The 22285-nt window shown below is 36.8% G+C and overlaps 1 protein-coding gene across 2 annotated transcripts in view; it reads left to right on the forward strand.

Moving 5' to 3' along the window:
* WDR7 (WD repeat domain 7) overlaps positions 1–22285 on the forward strand; it is a 340950-nt gene that overhangs the window by 98609 nt on the left and 220056 nt on the right. Inside the window, exons 15-19 of one of the 2 annotated variants that reach the window (XM_043889509.1) lie at positions 3466–4235; positions 5840–5928; positions 17932–18030; positions 20191–20309; positions 22138–22261. In XM_043889509.1, the coding sequence (XP_043745444.1) occupies positions 3466–4235; positions 5840–5928; positions 17932–18030; positions 20191–20309; positions 22138–22261 (1201 nt within the window). The remainder of the gene's footprint in view (positions 1–3465; positions 4236–5839; positions 5929–17931; positions 18031–20190; positions 20310–22137; positions 22262–22285) is intronic. The other variant, XM_043889510.1, reaches the window with a different exon arrangement.

Below are 22285 nucleotides of genomic sequence, written 5' to 3' on the forward strand. Positions count from 1 at the left end.
TGTGCTCTCAGCGAGCCACGCCTTGCGTGCTTTGCCTGGGGCACCGACACCAGCACCCATCCGGAGCTGTCTCCTGCCTCAGCCCTTCTCACCTTTCTGCCTTCCGTAGTTCACCTTGGCCCTTCGGTGGGGAGCCCCCGATCACCCGAGGGGGACTCGGTCCTTGGTTTTCTTATCGTGCCTTCCTGTGTCCTTTGTTTGCAGCGCTGTTCACACTGCACCGTCATGTGGGTGGTTGTGAGTTTGGGGTTCCATAGCCAGAAAATCATCGTATTTGTCTGTATCCTTAGTGCCTTGCATGAACATAGATGAATGCGGCACAAATGAATGAAATACCGGGATGGAATTCAGAAAGTCTTGCTTTTTTTTACTTCATACTTTGTGTAGTGGAAATGTATCATACTACTGACGCACCTGAGGTTCTTAAGCTGTAGTATGGAAGTGATATTTATTTTCTGCCTCCCTTTAAACACCGTGTGTTAGTTCAGAGCAGAGGCTTATACAAAGTGAGCAGAATTAGAGACAATTCTGGGAATACGTTTTGAAAGAGCAGCCCCTTGAGCTGCTTCTTGAAGGGTGAGTGGATGTATGCGCGAGTGGCGGCAGTGAGGACGAGAAGGGGGTCCCATCCTGGCGGGAGCCACGCGCAGAGGCCGTGGCCGCGCGGCTCTGGAAGGCACAGGTGGCTTCATTTGGTTTCAGTGGAAGATGTAGGGTTGTAGTTAGAGATGAAATTGGAGGAATAGGCAGCCATCTATTTTAGAGGCTGTTTTGTGCTTTGCAAAGAAGTCTTTGCTTTGCAAAGATTTTATCCCTGGGTTATAAAATGCTGCTGAAGCCTCTTAAGCAGGAAAGGAACACAGTCAGGTGGGAGGAGGACTGAGATGGAAGAGAGACCATGTAAGGGACCTAGTGTGATGTTATGATGAAGAGTTGATTAGCAACTTAAAATAGTTTTACAAGGATTTTTATAATGTCCTTTGTTTATTTTGCCAGGTGCTCGGATAGGCATGGGATTGCACACGATGAGTGAGACACAGTTCCTATAGAGAACAGGAACATGTAAATACATAAGATAGCTATAATTACATAAATACAGCCAAGGCGTGCGGGTTTGTGATGTGTATAAAAAGTCTTACGGGAACTGGGTTCGCTGTGGGTTAACTTTCCGTGGGAGAATTAGGATCTTGATGGAAGAGAAGGGGCTTGAGTGGAGTGAAGAAGAGTATTTTGGGTAAAGAAAGAAGGGGATCAGTAGGTGAGGGAGTGTGGTTATGGCACTGGAACCTGTCTGTTAAAGCAGGAAAGTACTTGGCATCGAGTTGTAATAGATCTTGAATGTTGTGCTGAGGGATTTAGCATTTTATCCAAGAACTGTGTTTTCTAATTATGAAAATACATACTGATTATAGATAATGTAAGAAATATATAGAAATAAGAAAATGTAGATCTGATATGATTGCATCACCAAAAGTAATAGGAACATTTTCATCATTTCTTTCCAGTGTTTCTCACCATGCTCAGATACATACTTGGGCATTAAATAAATGAAATCAGAATTTTAAACCTGTTGTATAGTGTGTGTGTGTGTGTGTGTGTGTGTGTACGTGTGTGCTCATGTGTAATCTTATCTCACTTAAAATTGGAATACAGGCATTTTGCCATGTGATTAAATGTGCCAAGGAAGCATGATGTGTAGTGATTACAGTATGTATTATATGATTATACTTAAACTGTTTATTTCCTTATTGTTAGATTATTTAGGTGGTTTTCAATCTAAAATAGTGGGTACTATTTCACCAAGCATCTTTGCACATAAATCTTTGTATTTCTGACTATTTAGGATAGGGTTCTAGAAATAAATGTACTGATCAAACTGTCTTCAGGGCTCACACGCCCCTACTCTTCTGACAGGGCTGCTATTGAAAGTCCTGCCTGCAGTGTGTGGGTTTGACTTTCATTGTACTCCTGGCTAAGTAATTTTTTGTGTTTACTGTTTGCTAATTTTATAAATGGTATCTCGACAGCTAGTTTGAGTCAGTTTTTCCCTTATATTCCTTGATTATTTGTCTCTTTTATTGTGAATTGTCCTTGACTTTTGTGATATTTTTCCCTTTTATTTTGGCACTCATTTTTTAATATAGATTGTAACTTTATCAGTCTTATTTGTGGCGCATTTTTATTCCTATTTCTTACTTGCCTTCAGTTTTTCTAGTAGTGAATTTGAAATTTAGGTCTGTGTGGCAAGTCCTTTCTCCTCTTGAGGTCAGATATAGTCACCCATATTTTGATTTAGTTTTTCAGTTTTGTATTTTTCATTTCTCTTAATAACCCATGATAATGGGGCAGTTTTTTGGCAGAAGACTGGCATGATTAGATTGGCTTTTCAGGAGTCTTGTGGCTCGGCAGAGGCTGGATGGGAGTAAGGACAGACAAAGGGCGGTGAATCCGTTTTGGAAGAGAGAAGGGTCTGGGCGTGGTGGTGGTGACTGAGGCGAACAGTTCTCAACCCGTGACTCGGGAGGTGCAGCAGGTTTAGTGGGAGGGTGAGGTTAGAACATACTAGATACAAGGTTTTGTGGGACATCCAGGTAAAAGCAGTGGGAAATACAGGATTGAAACTCCTTCAAGAGCTTGTCTGGCTGGTGATGGACATTAGGGGGCCATTACAAATAGGTGATGGTTCTACTGTGGGAGAAAGAATGAGTGTTCAGGGCATGTAACTGAGTGGTCAGAATTAGAAGGTTCAGCAAGAAGGTATTCTCTGGGAAGCTCTTTTTGTACTTTCTCTTTCTCATTTAGCAAAGTCAACAATGTCAGAAATAATGATTATGGTCAGAGATATGCAAAGATATTAATGAGGAGAGGGACCAAAGAGTTTCCATTGGATTAATCTACTCCTTTCCTTACATTTGGCTAAAAGGGGCAGTAGACTGGGAGAGGAATAGAAGAAGGAACGTGGTCAAACAAAAGCTCTTTTGAAGAATCTTAAGTAGGCTCGAACATGTTCTCTATTGAGGGAAAAGAATCTGCGAACAGGGAGAGACTGAAGGTAACGTAAGAAAGGAATCTGGTGCAGCAACTAAAAGGAAGAAGAGTTGTGATGGATGGATTATTCTTTCAGGTGAAACAGTAGTGGCTTATTCTCAGACGTAGAATTTGCATTCAAGTTATCAAAACAATTTTTAACCTGCTCTATGAGTAGAAAGACTCCCTGCTTCAATAATAGTATTTCATTTCTTTTTAAAAAAACTGACAATTTTGTAATTATTTCAGCACGGCGTTCTTCTGATTTTAAGTTCATATCTTTTATGTGCTGCTGATTGACAAAGCTGCCTTGTTCCTTTTAATGATATAGGTACCTAAAAAGGCAGCTTAATTCCTTCAACTATGTATTGTTCATTAATGAAGGCATGACATGAAATACTTTGAATTATAACCATCTTTTCAAAATATCTGTTGCAGGGAAATTTACCTAAATATTCTCATAACTCCCTGATGGTTCAAGCAATAAAGACAAACCTAACAGACCCGGACATACACGTGCTCTTCTTTGATGTGGAAGCGCTGATTATTCAACTCTTGACTGAAGAAGCCTCTAGGCCGAATACGACGCTTATTTCCCCAGAGAATCTGCAGAAAGCATCTGGCAGTTCAGACAAAGGGGGCTCTTTTCTAACCGGAAAACGAGCAGCAGTCCTCTTCCAACAAGTGAAGGAAACCATCAAAGAGAACATAAAGGAGCACCTCCTGGATGACGAAGACGAGGATGAAGAGGCGGTGCGACAGAGGCGAGAGGACGGTGACCCTGAGTATCGGGCCAGCAAGTCCAAGCCGCTGACCCTGTTGGAGTATAACCTGACGATGGACACCGCGAAGTTGTTCATGTCCTGCCTCCACGCCTGGGGTTTGAATGAGGTCCTGGACGAAGTGTGTCTCGACCGCCTGGGGATGCTGAAACCCCACTGCACGGTGTCGTTTGGCCTCTTGTCGCGAGGAGGTCACATGTCCCTGATGCTTCCCGGTTATAACCAGGCATCCGGTAAACTGTCCCGCGGGAAAGCCCAAGTGGGAAGGAAGCTGGCGGCCACCGAGGGTGTCGGGAAGGGGACCTACGGCTTGTCCCGGGCTGTCACCACGCAGCATCTGCTGTCTGTCATATCTTTGGCAAACACCTTGATGAGTATGACCAATGCAACTTTTATTGGTGATCACATGAAGAAGGGCCCTACCAGGTGTGACCTTGTTAGCTTGATTTTTATCCTTATGATGCAGAAAAAAAGAAACCTGTTTTCTTTTTGTCACGTCTTATTACCTTTTTTCGCCATGAGGGGGGACTCTACACGCCTTGGCATTTTTGTGTCATCTCAGTGTTTCCCCTTTAAATTTTAACTACAGCATGCATGGCTTAAAATATAATCAGATTGTACAGTTTTATCTGTACTCAGACATACTTAGTAGCTATCTTAAAAAAACATTGGAATGGAAGAGTAGGTCAGAGTTCAGCTTTAACAAATAACTTATAGACTAGCTCTTCAGTAAATATAATCTTGGATTATATCTACCTGTAGTTGGCACTGACATTTAATTCAAGATGTATATTTGGTTAGAATGCATCTCTTTATTGTGACCCATGTGTAATGAATGGTAAGTGTTCAGTGATTGGCTTCAGAAATTTTATGAGAGGTAGTCAGAATTTCTCAATGGGAAAAGAGAAAACAACTTTGTAAATGCGGAAGAGTATTCTTTTAATGTTTCTAGAATACTTAGCCTGATTTAGTATTTCTCATTTTCCAGAAGTCACAAAGACAGCTTTTTAAACTCTGGTTTTATTATACTTTATTGAGAGTTGACCACATTTAGATTTTTTTTTTTTTAATTTAACTACTAAAGTGGCACTTCTCTAGTGTCTTGCTCTGTTGTAAGCACTTTACAAATATTATTTCCTTAATGCTCTTAACACTGTAAGGTGGGCACTTTTATTATCCTTTTGTTACAGATGATAGAGCAGAGACATGGAGGAGAAGTAGCTTGTCCAGGGTCACACAAGTAGTAAGTGGTAGAACCAGAATTCAAAAGGGAACAGGCGGCCGTGGAGGTCAAGATTTCTTTATGCCTTATTGCCTTTTTCAGACTTTATGGCTGAATTATTTGAAATTTGTATATATTTTACTTTATTTATTTTGTATGTATTTTAATTTATTTATTTTAAATTGAAGGATAATTGCTTTACAGTATTGTGTTGGTTTCTGCCAAACATCAGCATGAATCAGCCACAGGTATACATACGTCCCTCCCTCTTGAACCTTCCTCCCACCTCCCTCGCCCCCCCACCCCTCTAGTTGTTACAGAGCCCTGGTTTGAGTTTCCTGAGTCTTACGGCAAATTCCCATTGGCCGACTGTTTTACATATGGTAATTATGGAACTCAATATATTGTTCCATAAATTCATTTGGACCAATGATACAGAGTGGGCTGAAATATGAGCATAATAATATTGAAAAATGAAGGGCTAATTATCATATTTATCTGTCAGTGGTAGTAGATTAAATATTTCTTAAACTAGTTTAAAGCATAAACTGTAGATGTAAAAGTTTTACTTGCTATTTGCTAACCATTTAATTTCTGTATTAAAATCTGAAATAGAAAATGATAATAGGTACAAAGCAAAAAAACCCCCACAAAAACCCTATCTTTTTGGTACAGCAAATTGAAAAGGTTCTGTATGTGTTTCTATTGCAATTCATTTGGAACTAGGAAGCTTAATATTTTAAATGGCTCTGGAATTATGAAACTATGAATGTGTATATATACATGTATTTTCTTCTTCTTTTTAAAGGCCACCTAGACCAAGCACCCCAGACCTTTCCAAGGCAAGGGGTTCCCCTCCAACTACCAGTCATACTGTGCAAGGACAGATTAAACAAGGTAAAATTAAATCTAATATAAGTAATTGACATGACATTTCAGCTCTAGAAACTGAAGAGGCATAGCTAATGTATAATCATAACATTTTGTTTGTCTCAGATTGTTAAAGAAAGAAAAGTTGTTATATTCCAGATGTAAATATGGATAATTAAGATGTCAGTTAAGAATAAATCAGATTTATTTAGAAATTGATAAATGAGCGTATTTCACATAATTTTATTGTACTGTCTTCGGCCTAATTTTTATGCATTAGGGCCACCTTAACTCGACAACGCTCGTGCCTTAATTGTGTGTATCTTGAGTCTGGAAGTTATACACCTAGTTTTTAACTACATTTAGAAATGTTTACATTCATATTTCCTTACTGTAGCTATTCTCCTATCATTTGCTGGTAGTTCATGCATTATAATCCACAGTGGAAATTCTTCCTTTTTTTCCTTAATCATTATATACTTTAACTTTTCTCTGTAGCTTTATTTTTCATTATGGGTTAGAAGAAAGATTGAGTTTTTCTTTCTTTATTTTCTTTTATATTCATTTTAAGATTCACAAGTGAGCTAATCAAAGTTGGTGGGTGGGAGGAAGAATCAGTTCTGCTTAGAGAAATTTCCTTTAGGTTAACGGTTAATGCCTTCTCTCATAGAATGTGGTAGAAGTGAAGAAGTGAGCAAGAGATGGGACTGGGAAGTTTCTGCTTGAAATGGTGACTTTGTAGGATTTTTTTTTTTTTTTTAAGGTTTTAGAGAGTCAGTGATAGTTCTGTAAGTTAGATGAACAGGCCTCCAACTTCACATCTGCCATTTTCCTGTTTCCTAGAACAAGGCCTCTTACCTCTTAGCCGATTGTTTGCACTTGCTTTAATATGCTTAAATGGTGTGTTTGGGTTTTAGTTTTGGGCACCACGTGTTGGCTTCTCATTATGGAACTCCCTCAACTCTCAACTCTCTTTGCTACTGCAACCGGTTAATTCCAGCCCAACGTGGTCACCCCTCTTATTTCGCTTTTCTCTCATCAAACCTTTGTAATCATTTTGTAATAGTTTATATTGTTACATAAGAGTTTTAATTAGACAACTTCTTATACTTGTGTGTGGGCAAAATGCACACAGAAAAGTGCCCAAGACGTAAATATGCAGCTCAGTGAGTTTTACAAACCAGGCACCCTTGTAATGACATCCTTGGACAAGAAGCAACATTGCCAGCACTCCTGAGGCCACCGCCATGCTCCTCCCAGTCAGTACACCTTCCTCTTCCAGAGGTAACTACTGTCTTGATTTGCAGCAGAATTACTTACTTGCATTCCATTATGGTTATACAACCTAAGTTCAAATCCCTAAACACCAGGTTTAGTTTTGCCTGTGTTTTGAATTTTATATGAATTCAGTCATCATGGAGTATGTATTCTTTTGTGTTTGGCTACTTTTGTGAGATTTATCAGTGTTGTTGCATGTGACTGTATTTTGTTTATTTTCATTGTTTTATTGCTGGATAGTATACTGATGAATGAATAGAACACAACTCTGATCCATTTTTTTGGTCAGTAGACATTTGGATCATATCCAGTGTTTGGTTTTGATAAATAATTCTGCTATGAACATTCCTGTATTTGAACCTTAGTAAGTTTTTCTGTTGCATATGTAACTAGAAGTGGAATTTCTGCATATATTTATCTTCAGCTTTAATTGTAGATAATGCTAACATCTTTTCCTATGAAAGACAAATATACATCCATCAAACTAGCTAAGGGGGAAAAGATGAAAAATATTGTGTTCGGTCGGGTATGGATCAATGAAATGAGACCCCTCATACATGGTTGGTGAGATATCCTAGCCAGTGCTTAATATATTCCATGTTTTTCACTTAGCCATTTTGGTATGGCTAGTATATCTAATATATCACTATTTTTCATTCTTGGTTACTGTTTTTGTGTATTTTAAGAAATTGCCCTGATATTGCCCTGATATTCCTACTCTCATATGAGGATATTCTTCTCTGTTTTCTTTTAGAAACTTTCTTACTTTACCATTCTCGTTTAGATCTACAATCTGCCTAGACTTTAATTTTGTGTATTATATGAAGCAAGGGGTCCTATTTCGATTTTACTTCCATTATGATCCCAAACTTGTACAGCATGATTTATTAAAGAGATGATTCTTTCCCCACTGCTTTGTAGCGCCATCTTTGTCATAAATAAAGTGTGCTTATATATGTGGCTTGTTTCTGAGCTGTTTGAGCACATTGATATGTTTGTGTATCTTTGTGCCTTCATTACAGTGGCTCTGTAGTAAGATGATATTTAATAGATAGTCTTCCTTCCTGTTCTTAAAGAATATCTTGGATGTTCCTATCCCTTTGAATGTCAGTATAAACATTAGAACCTTTTTATTGTTGTCACAAAGACCTATTTTAACTTCAGTTTTATTGAATTTGTAGATCACTTTATAGGAGAATTATTATCTTAATGGAATTCACTCCTTTAATCCATCAACTCAATACATCTCTACATTTATTTAGGTTTTATTTAGCTATCATAACTCATGTATATAGTTTTCTATATAGAGGTCTTATATTTCTTTTGTTAGATTTATCCCTAGGTATTAGATTTGAAAAATATTCTTGTAATTGATAATAAATTTCTTCATTTTCTGTCCTGCTGATATAGAAAGGCAGTTGATTTTTGTATATTGACCATGTATCAAAGCATCTTGCAAAATTCAACCTGTTAAGGTAGTACATTTCTATAGGTTCTTTTGATCACATGGAAAATCATATGGAATGACTTCTTTATTCCCAGTATCAAAGGGAGAACTTTTAAGCTTTCATAATTATGATACCTCCTATATGCTTTTATAGATAGCTTAAGAAATTAGCTCTACTATTCCTTTGCTAAGTATCTATCATCCGTGTATGTGGGTTCTTTTTTATTATTATTATTATTAATTTACTTACTTTTGGATGTGTTGAGTCTTCATTGCGGCATGAAGACTTTTCTCTGCTTGTGGCGTGATGAGGGGGCTGCCCTGTAGTTGCGGTCCACGGGCTTCTCGTTGCAGTGGCTTCTCTTGTTGCGGAGCGTGAGCTGTAGGCGTGCGGGCGTCAGTAGTTGTGGAGTGTGGGCTGAGTAGTTTCGGCTCCCAGGTTCTAGAGCACAGGCTCAGTAGTTGTGGTGTGCAGGCTTAGTTGCTCCATGGCATGTGGGATCCTCCTGGACCAGGGGTTGAACCAGTGTCCATTGCATTGCAGGCAGATTTTTCACCACTGAGTCATCAGGGATGCCCTGGTTATTATTAACTGTAAAAACTTTTTAAAAATTGATGATTATTTCCTGGTTTTTCAGCCCTTATCCCTTTAGAATGTATGCCAAAAATCATGTTGTCTGTAATAAAGACAATTTTATTTGTTTTTAATTGGTTTGCATTTTATTTTTCTTACTTTATTGCATGGGTTAGCATAAAGATGTTGAAGTAGAACTGACATCCTGGCTTTATTCCCAATCTTAGGGATAAAACATTCAGTCTTTTACTATTAGGTATGATGTTAGCTGTAAGTTTTTCTTAGTTGAGCTGAATAGTTCCCTCCCATTCCTAGTTTGCAGAGACTTTAAAATTATGAATCAATGTTAGATTTTGTCACATGATTTTTCTGCATTTGTTGAAATTATCAAAAGAATTTTCTCTTTTATTTTCTTAATAAGCACAAGAACATTGACTTCTGAGTTTTTAAAAAACCTTGCAATCCTGGGGAAGGTCACGCTTGGTCGTGATGATTTATGCTTTTTATAGATTATCAGATATAATTTGCTAAAATTTTGTTAAGAGTTTTAATGTTAATGGTCGTGAGGGATTTGGGGTCTACAGTTTTCATGTCAATAATTATTTCTTCAGTTTTGGTAACAAGATAGCACTGATCTCACAGAATGACATAGGATATTACGCGCTTTGCTTTGATACTTTTGTTTGGTGGGGGATGGGCATCTGTAAAATTGATTTTTTTTTTTTAACTTCTTTGATTTATTTTACCAGTGAAACTATGTAGGCAGGGACTTTTCTTTATGGAAGGATTCTTAACTACAAATTTAAATGCTTAGAGCTATCTAGGATTTTTTTAAAAATTCATCTTGGATGAACTTTGACCGTTGTTGTTCAATCACTAAGTTGTGTCCGATTCTTTGCTACCCCATGAACTAGAGCACGCCAGGCTTCCTTGTCCTTCATCATCTCCTGGAGTTTACTCAGATTCATGTCCGTTGAGTCGGTGATGCCATCCAACCATCTCTTCCTCTGTCACCTCCTTCTCCTCCTGCCCTCAATCTCTCCCAGCATCAGGATTTTTCCAGTGAGTTGGCTCTTCATATCAGGTGGTCAAAGTATTGGAGCTTCAGTTTCAGCAGCATTCCTTCCAATGAATATTCAAGGTTTCATCTGGTTGAAACCAGATGACTGGTTTCATCTCCTTGCTGTCTGAAGAGTCTTCTCCAGTACCACAATTTGAAAGCGTCAGTTCTTCAGCACTCAGCCTTCTTTATGGTACAACTCTCACATCCAAACATGCCTACTGGAAAAACCATAGCTTTGACTATGTGGACTTGGCAGCAAAATGATGTCTCTACTTTTTAGTAGCCTTCTAGGTTTGTCATAGCTTTTCTTCCAAGGAGTAAGTGTCTTTTAACTTCATGGCTGCAGTCACTGTCCACGGTGACTTTGGAACCCAAACAATAGTCTGCCACTATTTCCACTTTTCCCCTTCTATTTGCCATCAAGTGATGGGACCAGATGCCACGATCTTAGATTTTTGAATGTTGAGTTTTAAGCCAGCTTTTTCACCCTCCTCTTTCAACTTTCATCAAGAGGCTCTTTAGTTCCTCCTTTACTTTCTGCCATTAGAGTGGTATCATCCGCATACCTGAGATTGTTGATATTTTTCCTGTCAATCTTGATTCCAGCTTATGAGTCATCCAGCCTGGCATCTTGCATGATGTACTCTGCATATAAGTTAAATAAGCAGGGTGACAATATACAGCCTTGACGTACTCCTTTCCCAGTTTTGAACCATCCGTTGTTCTTTGTCTGGTTCTAACTGTAGGAAGTTTGTGTCAAATTTATTGGTCAAAAGTTATTTAACATTCTCTTATTTTCCTTTCAATGTCATATCTGTAGGATTTGAAATGGCATCCTCTATTAGTCATAATTTCTGTTTTTTCTCTTTTTCTCCCTGATTAGTCTGTCTAGTAACTTAGCAGTTTTATAGTTCTTAATCAGCTTTTGGTTTTTCAGTTTTTATTGTTTTTCTGTTTTTTATTTCATTTGTTTTTGCTTTGCTTGCTATTATTATTTCATTTCTTTTGCTTTAAATTTGCTTGTAATTTTTAGTTTAAGTAGAGCCTGAAGTTATTGATACAAAACTTTTCTTCTTTTCTAATATAGGCAGTCAGCTCCACTAATTTACCCCTAAGTACAACTTTAGATGTGTCGCACACATTTTGGTATGTTTTCCTTTTAACTTTTCTTTTTTTTACTTTTACCCATGGGTAATTTATTGTTAAATTTATGAACATTTGGGAACTTTCCCAAGATCTTCCTGCTCTTGATTTCTAATTTATGGTCAGATAACTTACTTTGTATGGTTTGAATTCTTTGACTATTAAGGCTTGTTTTATGGCCCTAATTGTGGTCTTTCTTGGTCAGTGTACTGTGTGCACTTCAGAATACTGTGTGTTCTGCTCTGTTGGGTGGAGTATTTCATAAAAATGTCAGTTCACGTTGTTTGAGAGTGTTAAAGTTGAGCATACATTAGCTGATTTTTCTACTTGACTCTATTCTTCAGATAAGGTATTGAAGTCTGTGGCAGTTGCGGATTTGTTTATTCCTCCTTGCATTTCTATCAGGTTTTGCTTGATATATTTTGAAGCTCTCTTTATCAGGTGCATAAACCTTTTGAATTGTTAATTCCTTTGATTAATGATGCATTTTATATACTTCTCCACATTGTGGTATTGAATTTACCCACCTGGATAATCTGAGGGTTTTAAAGTTGGAATGCTTTCATGTTGCTCCTCTAAGAAAAGTCTTGAGTTTTGAGAGAAGAACTAAAGTTTTGTGAAGAAGATACTAAAAATTGTCTTTTCACAGCATTTACTTAAGATGATTGATTTAGAAATTTCCATTTGGAATAGCACAGATGGTTGTCTAATAAGGTAAATGGAGGTTAACAATCTGTACCGAGAGTTATATCGCAAAATACTTTAGGATGGCATTATAAAACTCACTTTCTATTTGACTATTGAAATGTAATATTTTTTTAGTATATATTTGTTAGGCACTTTTTTTCCCCAAACAACTCTTATTTGGTGTATAGAGAGATTAGTCTGATGTATATTGTCTTGAATAGTTTATGTCCCTCTGGAGGATAACCCACAAACATAAATAATCAATATAAATTACAAAGTGGTGGTAGAGATAAAGGACTTTGATTCTTTGACTGCTCTTCAGAGTTTTATGTAGTCCCATTGTTCTACTCTGACTCCTTTTACTTTGGCTTTCCTTTAAACATTTTTCCTCTTTCCTTATGTTTTTTTTCCCCTGACTCCTCCTGTAGCCACACTGACTCACACTCTTATTTTCAACTTGGATTGCAAGCAGGAATATGCTTCTTTTTGATAAACTGTTACTTTATGTTGCTTAATACTTGTTCAGCTCCAAAATAATCTATATGGAATAAAGACTTTAGCTGGGAATTTGGGTCTGAGAATAAAGATGATGTAGAGTTTTGCCAACCTAAATTTTCTTAAACATTATCCGGGTATGTCATAGGCAAATAATTTCTTCCCAAAAGTTTATTTTGTTTAGCAGTTTGCTTGTTAATTCAGTGTTTTCCAATAATTAACATTTACTGACAGTCATGTACTTTTTGATATAGTATTTATTAGACACTTGATTTTGCGGTTTATAAAACATCTCACTTGAGAAAGGGGTCAGAGATGTCAGATAACTAAACTTTTGTTCACCTTCCTGAATCTGCCCATGGCTTTAGGCTTTTCTGTGTTCTGACACATTGTACTTCTCTTTATCAGCTCAGTAACCTCATGGCAAAAGTCTCTGGTCTGTGTCTCTAGTGCTTATCTTGATTGTGACCCTTTCTTTATGTTAGTAGTTATCTCTCTACTCAGGGGTAGGTGTCTAGGGAAGTCTAGGCAGCTTAAAGATTTAAAGTTACGCTCAGACTTCCCTGGTTGCTCAGTGGTAAAAGAATCTACCTTAAAAAAAAAAAAAAGAAAAGAATCTACCTTGCAATTCAGGGATCAACCTGGGGTTAATCTCTGGTGGGGTTGATCCCGAGGTGGGGTTGATCCCTGGTCCAGGAAGATTCCAGATAAGCCCGCATGCTGCAACTAAGACCTGATGCAGCCAAATAAATTAAAAAACTAAAAAAAAAAAACCGAAAAACAAAAAACAGATTTAAAGTTATGGTACATTGTTTGCAATTTTATTTTTCAGAAGTGTATTCAATTTAGGTTTTCTAAACTTAGAACAGGTAGTTGTTGTTTAGTTATAAGCAATAGTTACCCACCATCCTTTTCCAGGATCTACAGCAAAAACCTTGGAGTAAATATTATGTACTAGGCTAATGAACTGACCTGTGAAACCCTTAAAACTTGGTGTTTAAACGTATGTACCTTTAAAAAAAAATGTTACAACTACAGTGTAATTGCAGAAGCTCTTAACCTGGGTCTGCTTTGGAAGCTCAGGGTTCAGGGACATTTTTTTCTTTTTTGTTCACTGATTTATCTATCACAAGTGTTTCACACAGTGGCTGGTACATAGAAAGAGTTCAGTGAATATTTGTTGAATGAATGAATCTGTAGATACCTACTCCTTATGCTTCTAGAGTCAATGTGTCAATCACTGGGACCTGAGGCTATACGGGCTGACACAAGATCCCCACCTTCAAGGAGTAAGTTTTTATAAGCTTAGCCCAGTACCTGCATTGGGGTAGGCACTGATTATGTTAACCAAATGAAAGAAAATTTTAGTAGCCTTCATATGTCTAATTCAAGTTAGTGTTTATGTTATAATTTTATCTTTCACTATAATGAACGCTCTCGGCTTGGTTTCTGTCTTGCTCATTTATTTATTTTGGATGTTAGTAATGAAGGAGACCTTTTACAGAGGTTGTTTTGTTTCGTTTTTGTCTGGTTGAAGTTGTAGGCCAACGTAAAAGCACCCTCCACCTGAACTTACTCCCATTCTGAGGTAATCCAGTGGTGATCTAGAGGCTGAGCAGCGTCGCTGTATGTTTCAGACATCATCAGCGCTTTTGTGTCTCGCCTGGACGCGTGTCTGTCTGAGTGCCGTCTTGGGTTGGTTACTCACTCCCCGTCAGTGAGCTCCTTCTCCTCTCTGCTGCCTGGAGCTTTGTGTTTCCTTGGAGCCTTCAGCTGTTTGTGCTCTAGTACAGTGTTTTAAGGATATCCTTTTTTTTCCTTATGATGTTTGATTAATGATTTATCCTAATGCTTCACGTTGATTTAAAAGATGACGAGAACTCCTGTCTACCGAAGATAAAAGTGTAGACATAAAAGAAGTTTGTAAAAAGGCAGATGTTGCTCTAAGATCTCTATATTAGACAGCATACCCAGTGTGGAAGGCCTTTGTATTAAGTACATGGTAATTGACTCTGTTTCCTCATTTCTAATTTTTTCATGTTTTCCTCTGGCTTCCCAGGTGGCTCAGTGGTAAAACGTGGGTTCAGTCCCTTGGTTGGGAAGATCCCCTGGAGGAGGAAATGGCAAGCCACTCCAGTATTCTTGCCTGGGAAATCCCATGGACAGAGGAAACTGGTGGACTACAGTCCACGGGGTCGCGAAAGATTTGGACACGACTTAGTGACTAAGCAACAACAGCAGAGTGTTTTCTTCGCTCCCTCTCCAAGCTTCATGATTCTCAGGCAGCACTACTTTAGATAAAGTGATTTACTGTTAAATAACATTATTTGTATTTTTAGTGTATAGGTTTGAAAACTTTCTTTTTTAGCATTGCGTTTGGTTTTCTGCACCTTCTAAGTTTTCTTTTCATTTTCCCTTCTGAAACGTGTATTGAGAGGGCTATTTATGTTCATCTGCTGGGAGGATTGGAGAAGGCAATGGCAGCCCACTCCAGTGTTCTTGCCTGGAAAATCCCAGGGACAGAGGAGCCTGGTGGGCTGCCGTCTGTGGGGTCGCACAGAGTCGGACGTGACTGAAGCGACTTAGCAGCAGCAGCAGCTGGGAGGATAATGAGGTTTAGAGCAATATGTAGAGAGCACTTGCTACCAAAAGTAAGTTCACTTTCTTTCCTATATAGATTTTTAATATCACAGTGGCAGTTGGGAAAAGTGGAGCTTAGATTTAGATTTCAAACAAAGACTAAAGCGGCCCTGTTCAGAAACAGAAGCCATGCTGTTGTCATAGTGAGTACTTCTGTACACGCCATTTAAAGGGCAAGCCCAGCGTATGTGTGCACATCCGTGTTGCCACACGTTTATCTTCACCTGTCTTTTCATGTGAGAGTAAGCCTTTGTGAAGAGGCTCTTAGCTGCAACATTACTTAACTTTCCCAGGTAAAAAAAGAGAACTTGTGTCAGTTCTGTCGCCATTTTGAGGCTGTGCTGTGACTTTTTTCCTTGTATTTTACTGATCCTTAATAAGAGAAGCAAATTGACATGGCAGCTTTGCCAGGAAATTAATTGCTTGCTTATGTTTTATGGTGCAAATTTTTGATATTCAGTGTTGTACATAACTTATTCAGGTTTATTATATGTCATAAAGTCTTGAGCTTTTTATTGTGGTAGTGGTATTTATTTCTTCTAATTTCTGTTGCTGGTTTTTCTATATGTGGACAGTTTTAAAAGCCCTAATAGAGTTTAATTTCAATATTCTCAATGAATTATGAAAACAGTTCTAGATTCTGTAGTTTCAATTATGAGGTAGTCTGAACAGAGTATTTTTTGATGGTGATTCAGAAATTTTTAAAGCATAGTAAATCTTATTCGTTGATTTCTATTACAGTTGTTTTTTTTAAATTTTTAGTGTCCACAGAATTTATTAAAGGAAAGTGTAAATGGCTTTCTCTACACGCAGTATCATTTAAACAGGACTCCAAAATTATTATACTCAGAGCACTTGTTTATTTCTCTCATTAAAGGTAAAGTTATATGCATTGAACATTATTCTGTTAAGACATATTCTAGCAGTTTTGCCAGTAGCATTTCTAGTTTCCTTTAGACTTGTGATTTAGGGAAAGTGTTCTAGTTTAATCCCACTTCTTATTTGACCTAGCTAGTGGAATGATCACTCAGTGCTAAACTTTGGTTTATTTGTGTGGAATTTTCTCACCTTCCCATTCCAGTGTACTTTGAGAATTAATGATAAAGTCAGATGAAGTTAATACAGCGTTTTCAGGGATAACAATTATTTCTCCTTTATTTAAAGTGAAATTATTGAAAAGCCTTACCTATTGGAAACCACCAGAGGAACTTGCTCAACAGTTTTGGTGGCATGAAAGCTAACACCTATAAATTACTCCTTGCTGCCAAAGACTTACCAGCTTTTTGCATGGGGAAGTGAATAGTTTGTAGGCCATAATGACTGAATTTGTAATTGCTTTTAAAAATGAAAAACTATTCAATAGAATATATAGAAATATTGGGGATTTCCTTCCAAGATTAAAATGGACTTCTTAGATTTTATTGCAGGTGGATTCTTGACCAGCTGAGCCACAGGGAAGCCCTATGAAATATACAATTGAGAGTAATTCTAATCCTTTCATAAGCATAAATGATAAGATACTTGGAATTTCATAAGGAACAGAAAACAGATCTATTATAATAAAAAAATAATAATTTCCCAGATAAAACTTTCATGTATGCAACAGGGACTTCCTGGGGCTTACAGAGTTGGATTTTCTGTTTTTTATTTCTGCTCATACACTTCTTTGATTCTCCTGTTTACCTCACACGTGCCTGACTGACATTATGATGCATTCGTGTGGAAATTATGAAAAGTTGTTTTCATGCAGCTGTCCTGTAGTTACAAAAGAACTTCACTGCATGAAAAGCAAACATATCATTCAGCAGACAATGTTTAATCTGTTCAGGAGCCCAAACCTATTGCTGCTCAATGACAGAAGAAAGGAGAGGGATTAATTTGAAGATGCTTGTGCATGACATATGGTAATTTCTCCATAGGAAGGAAGTGTCAAATGGTGACCTCTAAAGCTTAGCATTGACCTCCAGTTGTAGAGTATGTGTGCCATACGGTCCTTTTGCTTTTCATGTGATAATTTAAGCTGAACCTTTTCCTGGTAACGTAACTTTTTTGGGGTGGGTAGGGGTTGTTTCATCTATTCTATAACGATTATAACATTTTAGAATAAAAAGCATTCCTATCATATTTTTTAAACTCTGAAGAGTTAAGCATATTCAACTTAAAGTTGCTATAGTTTACAAGTTGGTTCATTTAAATTGAGTTTTTATAAATTGAGTGTAGAAAATTGAAATGATCTCATTGAATGTTGGTTTGAGAGATTAAAAAATAGTTTAGACATAGCTTTAGAAAATAAATTGTTAGAAAAAATATGATTGACAATCTGTAGACCAAAATAAACTTTTCATTAAGTGATACATTTTAAAAATTGAATTACATTTCTGACGATTCTTAATATGTCTGTCGTCATTTTCTCACTGTAGCCTTAGTTATTTTAGAGCTGTTTTTTATATTAGGTGACACATCATTCAACTATAAATAGCTTTTGGTTTGAATTATACTGTGATTGCTATTCAATAAAATATATCATTTTACTGCCATGATCCTTAATAATCATACCTTTCTGATTAAAACATCATTTTTCAGTTCCACATTTATTATATTTTGCCCACTTTGTTTTTCATTCTTCACTAATACTGAGCTTTTTTCCAGAAACCACTGTATCTCAATTCTCTCCTCTTTATTTCTTCTGTTTTCCTCTGCAAGTGGCTGCACCTGTCGTTTCCGCTCGGTCTGAGGCTGATCAGTCTGGCTCTGACCCTGCTTCCACTCCTGCTTTACATACCTGTTTCTTAGTAAATGAAGGTATTCTCTCTCAACTTTCTAACAACTTTCTTCCAATTCTATGCTTTATTCTAGTATGACATGTCCTTTTTACCGAATTTATACATTCATCTGCTTTGTTACGTATGAGATCCTAAGTTTCCATTTTCTAACTTGATTTGCTAATGCCAGTAGGGTCGGTTATAGAAAGGTAATGTAATTCCTGGCTGGTAGAAGCTGTGTTTCCTGTAATCTAGAATGCTGTTAAAGAAGTGCAAAGATGCTAATCTTTGATATGAAGTTAGGCATGAAAAAGGGGGTTGGTTTCCATGATGGTGTTGGCCATGTGGTTTCTGGTGTTAGAGCTAATTATTTTATTTTACTTGAATCATTACTCAGTGCCAGACAGACTTTGTTCTCTGTTCACAGCATGTGTCCTGGTTAGAGGGGAAAGAAAGTATTTTTGGAGCTCTGAAAATGTGAGTGGAATCCACAAATATTTATTCCCCAAGAGCCGTCTGGGATTATTTATACTAATTGGAAGCTTGGTGGAATTTGTGAGCTCCGAGTTATATCCTCTCTCTTCATTCTGGGCTCAATCTTTACCAGTTTGTATGATATAAAAATGAATAAATTTATAGAATCTCATATGTAACCCAGGATGATTCTGACTCTTCAGTAAAAGCAATACTACTAGTCTATTCAAATGGAAAGAATGATACAGTATCTACAAGGTACAGAATCCGTGTTCTAAGTACCATTTCTTTGGGAAAAAAACATGGAAACTTAAAAGTAGAACTCTTTTTTTTTTTCTTTTTGTTTCCACATCATAGACCTGTACTAAGGTTGTATGTTAAGACTGGATTTTAGCAACAATAATTAGGGTCATATTTGTTAAGCTATTATAAAAGGTAGAAACTTGTAATTCAAAAATAAGCTATTGACTTTGGACCATGGTGAGACTCATCTTCATATTAACATTTAGTTCATAAATATACTTCATACCTTTATGAGATATTAAAACTTAGAAGTTTAGGTAGTAATTTGTTTATATATATACATGTATATGCGTATGTGTGTATATATATTCCTCTGTTGAAAATAAATTATAATCTAAAATGTATGTGTTTATCACCTTAATTAATACAATTATATATTCTCAGTTGTTGAGAATTTCCTTACTGAAAGGATTAATGTTTACATAGGTGCCTTGCCACCACCCCCCCCACCCCGTCTCTCTCTTTCTTGTGTTCTTTACCCTCTTTTTAGCAATACCAATAATCATTTTGAATTTTATGGTTTTTGTTGTTGCAGTTTAAGAATACTATAGTTTAGATTATTTCAAAATGCTGATTTGCTAAAATTTTATATTTACAGGTAACTCCCCTTGTAATGTGGGCACCTTTAAAATAGGGTGGAAATGATTTGAGAATGTCTGGATACTAATTCTCTTAAATACTGTAGTGGTTTCCATTGTTTCTTGTGTTTATATTAATATCATCAATTTCCATGTTTAGAATAGAATTTTGGAAAAAATGACTTTTATTCCCATAGGTTAGAGTTGATGATACTTAAAATATTATAAATTTTAGATTAAGTTTTTATCTTGGAGGATATAGGAATTCATTTTTTCCTCTCAAAATTGGTGTTACTTATTTCAGCTACCACTGTGGCTAAACTTGTGATTCATTTTGTAAGAAAAGGGATCAATAAGTACCTTAATTAAAGACCTTCTAACAGAGGAGAGAAGACATCTCTGTTGCCTGATACAATGGTCGCACCAGATGGCCAGGCCTTAAGTGACATGAACCTATCTGTGGCTATCTGTGTGAATGCCCTTTAACTGTCCATAGGTTCAGATCTAGAGCTCTAGCTCAGCTCTAAACCTGAACATAATGTCTTATTTTAGAGGGGCTATTTACAAACGTGTTTTTCTTGTGGAATTTGTATATACTTATTGTGGAAATTTATTTTTATTTGTTTTAAAACTTTGAGAGTTCTTAGAGCTGAAATTAGAGATGACATATGTTTAAAGGTGAGATGCATTTGTTATGTCTTTGCACAAACTATCTAATAATAAATTGAAATCATAACATAATTGAGCAGATCTGCCCTTTTTGGTTTAGGTTTGGTATACTTGCACATAGAAAAATATTTGAATTAGGAAATATGAAAGTGTTTGTAATTATTACATTTTAACAGGATGGAGTCAGTTGGCCGCCATGCACTGTGTTATGCTGCCAGACCTGCTGGGATTGGACAAGTTTAGGCCCCCGCTTCTAGAGATGCTGGCTCGGAGATGGCAAGATCGATGCTTGGAGGTAATATTGCGGTGTTATGGATAGAAAACGAAAACATTAAAAAGGCACTGGACAAGTATAAATTTGGAGCAAAAATGTTATGTTTATCTAGCTTCTTATCACCTGTTTGTTATGTGATAGAAAATATGGATCCAGTGATTCTAAAAAGTAATGTTTCAGCTTGCATATTTGTTTCCTTTCTTTTAATCCAGTGAATATTTGATAACACTTTTATATGCTTATGGAACAATTTCTTAAGTATTGATTTCTATACAGATCATACACATATATGCACGCAGACATACTACATATAATCCACCTCTCCACAAATCGCAGTTTCAGGTATTAATAGTATCACATCCATCAAATTCTAAGTGAATAGCCACAGTCCAGTGGAAGGTCCTGTGTTATAAGAGAAGGGGAAGGTCTCTGGAATTAGAAGAGACCTGGGTTTAAATATCAGTTCTGCCAATTATTAACTTTATGACCCTGGGCGATTTACTTAACCTATTTGAAGCTCATTTGTAAAGTAGGGATAATAATCTATTCCTCACGGGATTGCTGTCAGGATCAAATAAGATAATGCAAGTAGAATAGTAAGGACAGAGCCTGACACATGGGTAGGAGCTCAGTAAATGGTAGCTGTTATTTTGTGTTAATAGACTTATGCGGTATTAGATATCGCTCGGAATATAATATCACCAGGGACTTGGAAATGTTTCATGGGGATTTTACTTCTTATAGCATTTGAATATAGCTATAGCAGTTTATGCCAGTCAGGATTTTTAATTTACCAAATTTAGTGACATTTTGTCTCTTTCCTGATCTCCTTTCCCTCACCTCCAAGTGGCATTGCAGCATACTGAAATTTTCACAGTTTTGCATTTAAATGATGTTTGAATTCACTTCTGAAGTTGGTTATAATGAAAAACAATTTTTTTAAATTTCTTAACAGACCCTACTGAGTTATCTTTTCAGTTATGAATAGTTAATAAGTTGATTGCTACATAACCTGACAGTTGCCTCGTGTCACTGAACCGATGCCTGTGACGCTTTGGCCAAAATAAAACTAAAGTCAAGCTGTGAAGTAAATGTGTGCCACATTGAAAGAAAGATTGAGATAATACAACTTTGAAAAATAGTTTCCTTTTACAGAGCTAATGCCATTTCACAGGAGTTTATTTCCTTGCTTGTTGAAAGCATATTGTTTAAGCCTGTCTTAGGTATATGTGAATTGTGTGAAACATACATGTTTGTTTGTGTCAACAATACCTATTTAGCATTATAATAGAAAGAAATCCACTAGACAAGGTTACATTTCTTCAGGCTGAAGGAGAAAACAATTAATACTTCTAACTGACTTTTTTAAACAATAATATTTATATGGAGATTTAAAAAATAGAAAATGCCAAATTAAAGTACAAGAATAGTTTTGTGCAAACTTCGGAAAATGAAGTTTTAAGCCCAAAACCGATTAAATGTTCAAACGTTGTTCTATTAATGTTAAGGTATTTTTTTTTGAACTTTTTAACTTTTGATGAGATATAGCCAGTTAACAATGTCGTGATAGTTTCGTGTACAGCAAAGGGACTCAGCCTTACGTATACACGTATCATGTGTTAAAAGCTTATTTAAGTGAGATAATTAATTGAATTATCTTTGATTTGCTTGTATCCAATTTATTCTACTTTATTAGCACTACGACACACTTCAGTGTAGTGTTTCCCATGTAAATAAACGTGGTTTGTGTACATTCTAGCTTTCTTTCGTTATGAACTTGCTAATGTTGAAAAAAACAGCTCACCCACTCGTCTGCTTCCTTTTTTTGCACTTGGGTCTGTGGTTTTAGGTCAGAGAAGCTGCACAGGCTCTGCTGCTAGCCGAACTGAGAAGAATTGAGCAGGCGGGACGGAAGGAGGCCATTGACACCTGGGCTCCTTACTTACCTCAGTACATGGACCACGTCATATCACGTAAGAGCTCACGCTTTTCTACAG

This window comes from Cervus elaphus, chromosome 27 (assembly GCF_910594005.1).
Source record: "Cervus elaphus chromosome 27, mCerEla1.1, whole genome shotgun sequence".
Lineage (NCBI taxonomy): Eukaryota > Metazoa > Chordata > Mammalia > Artiodactyla > Cervidae > Cervus > Cervus elaphus.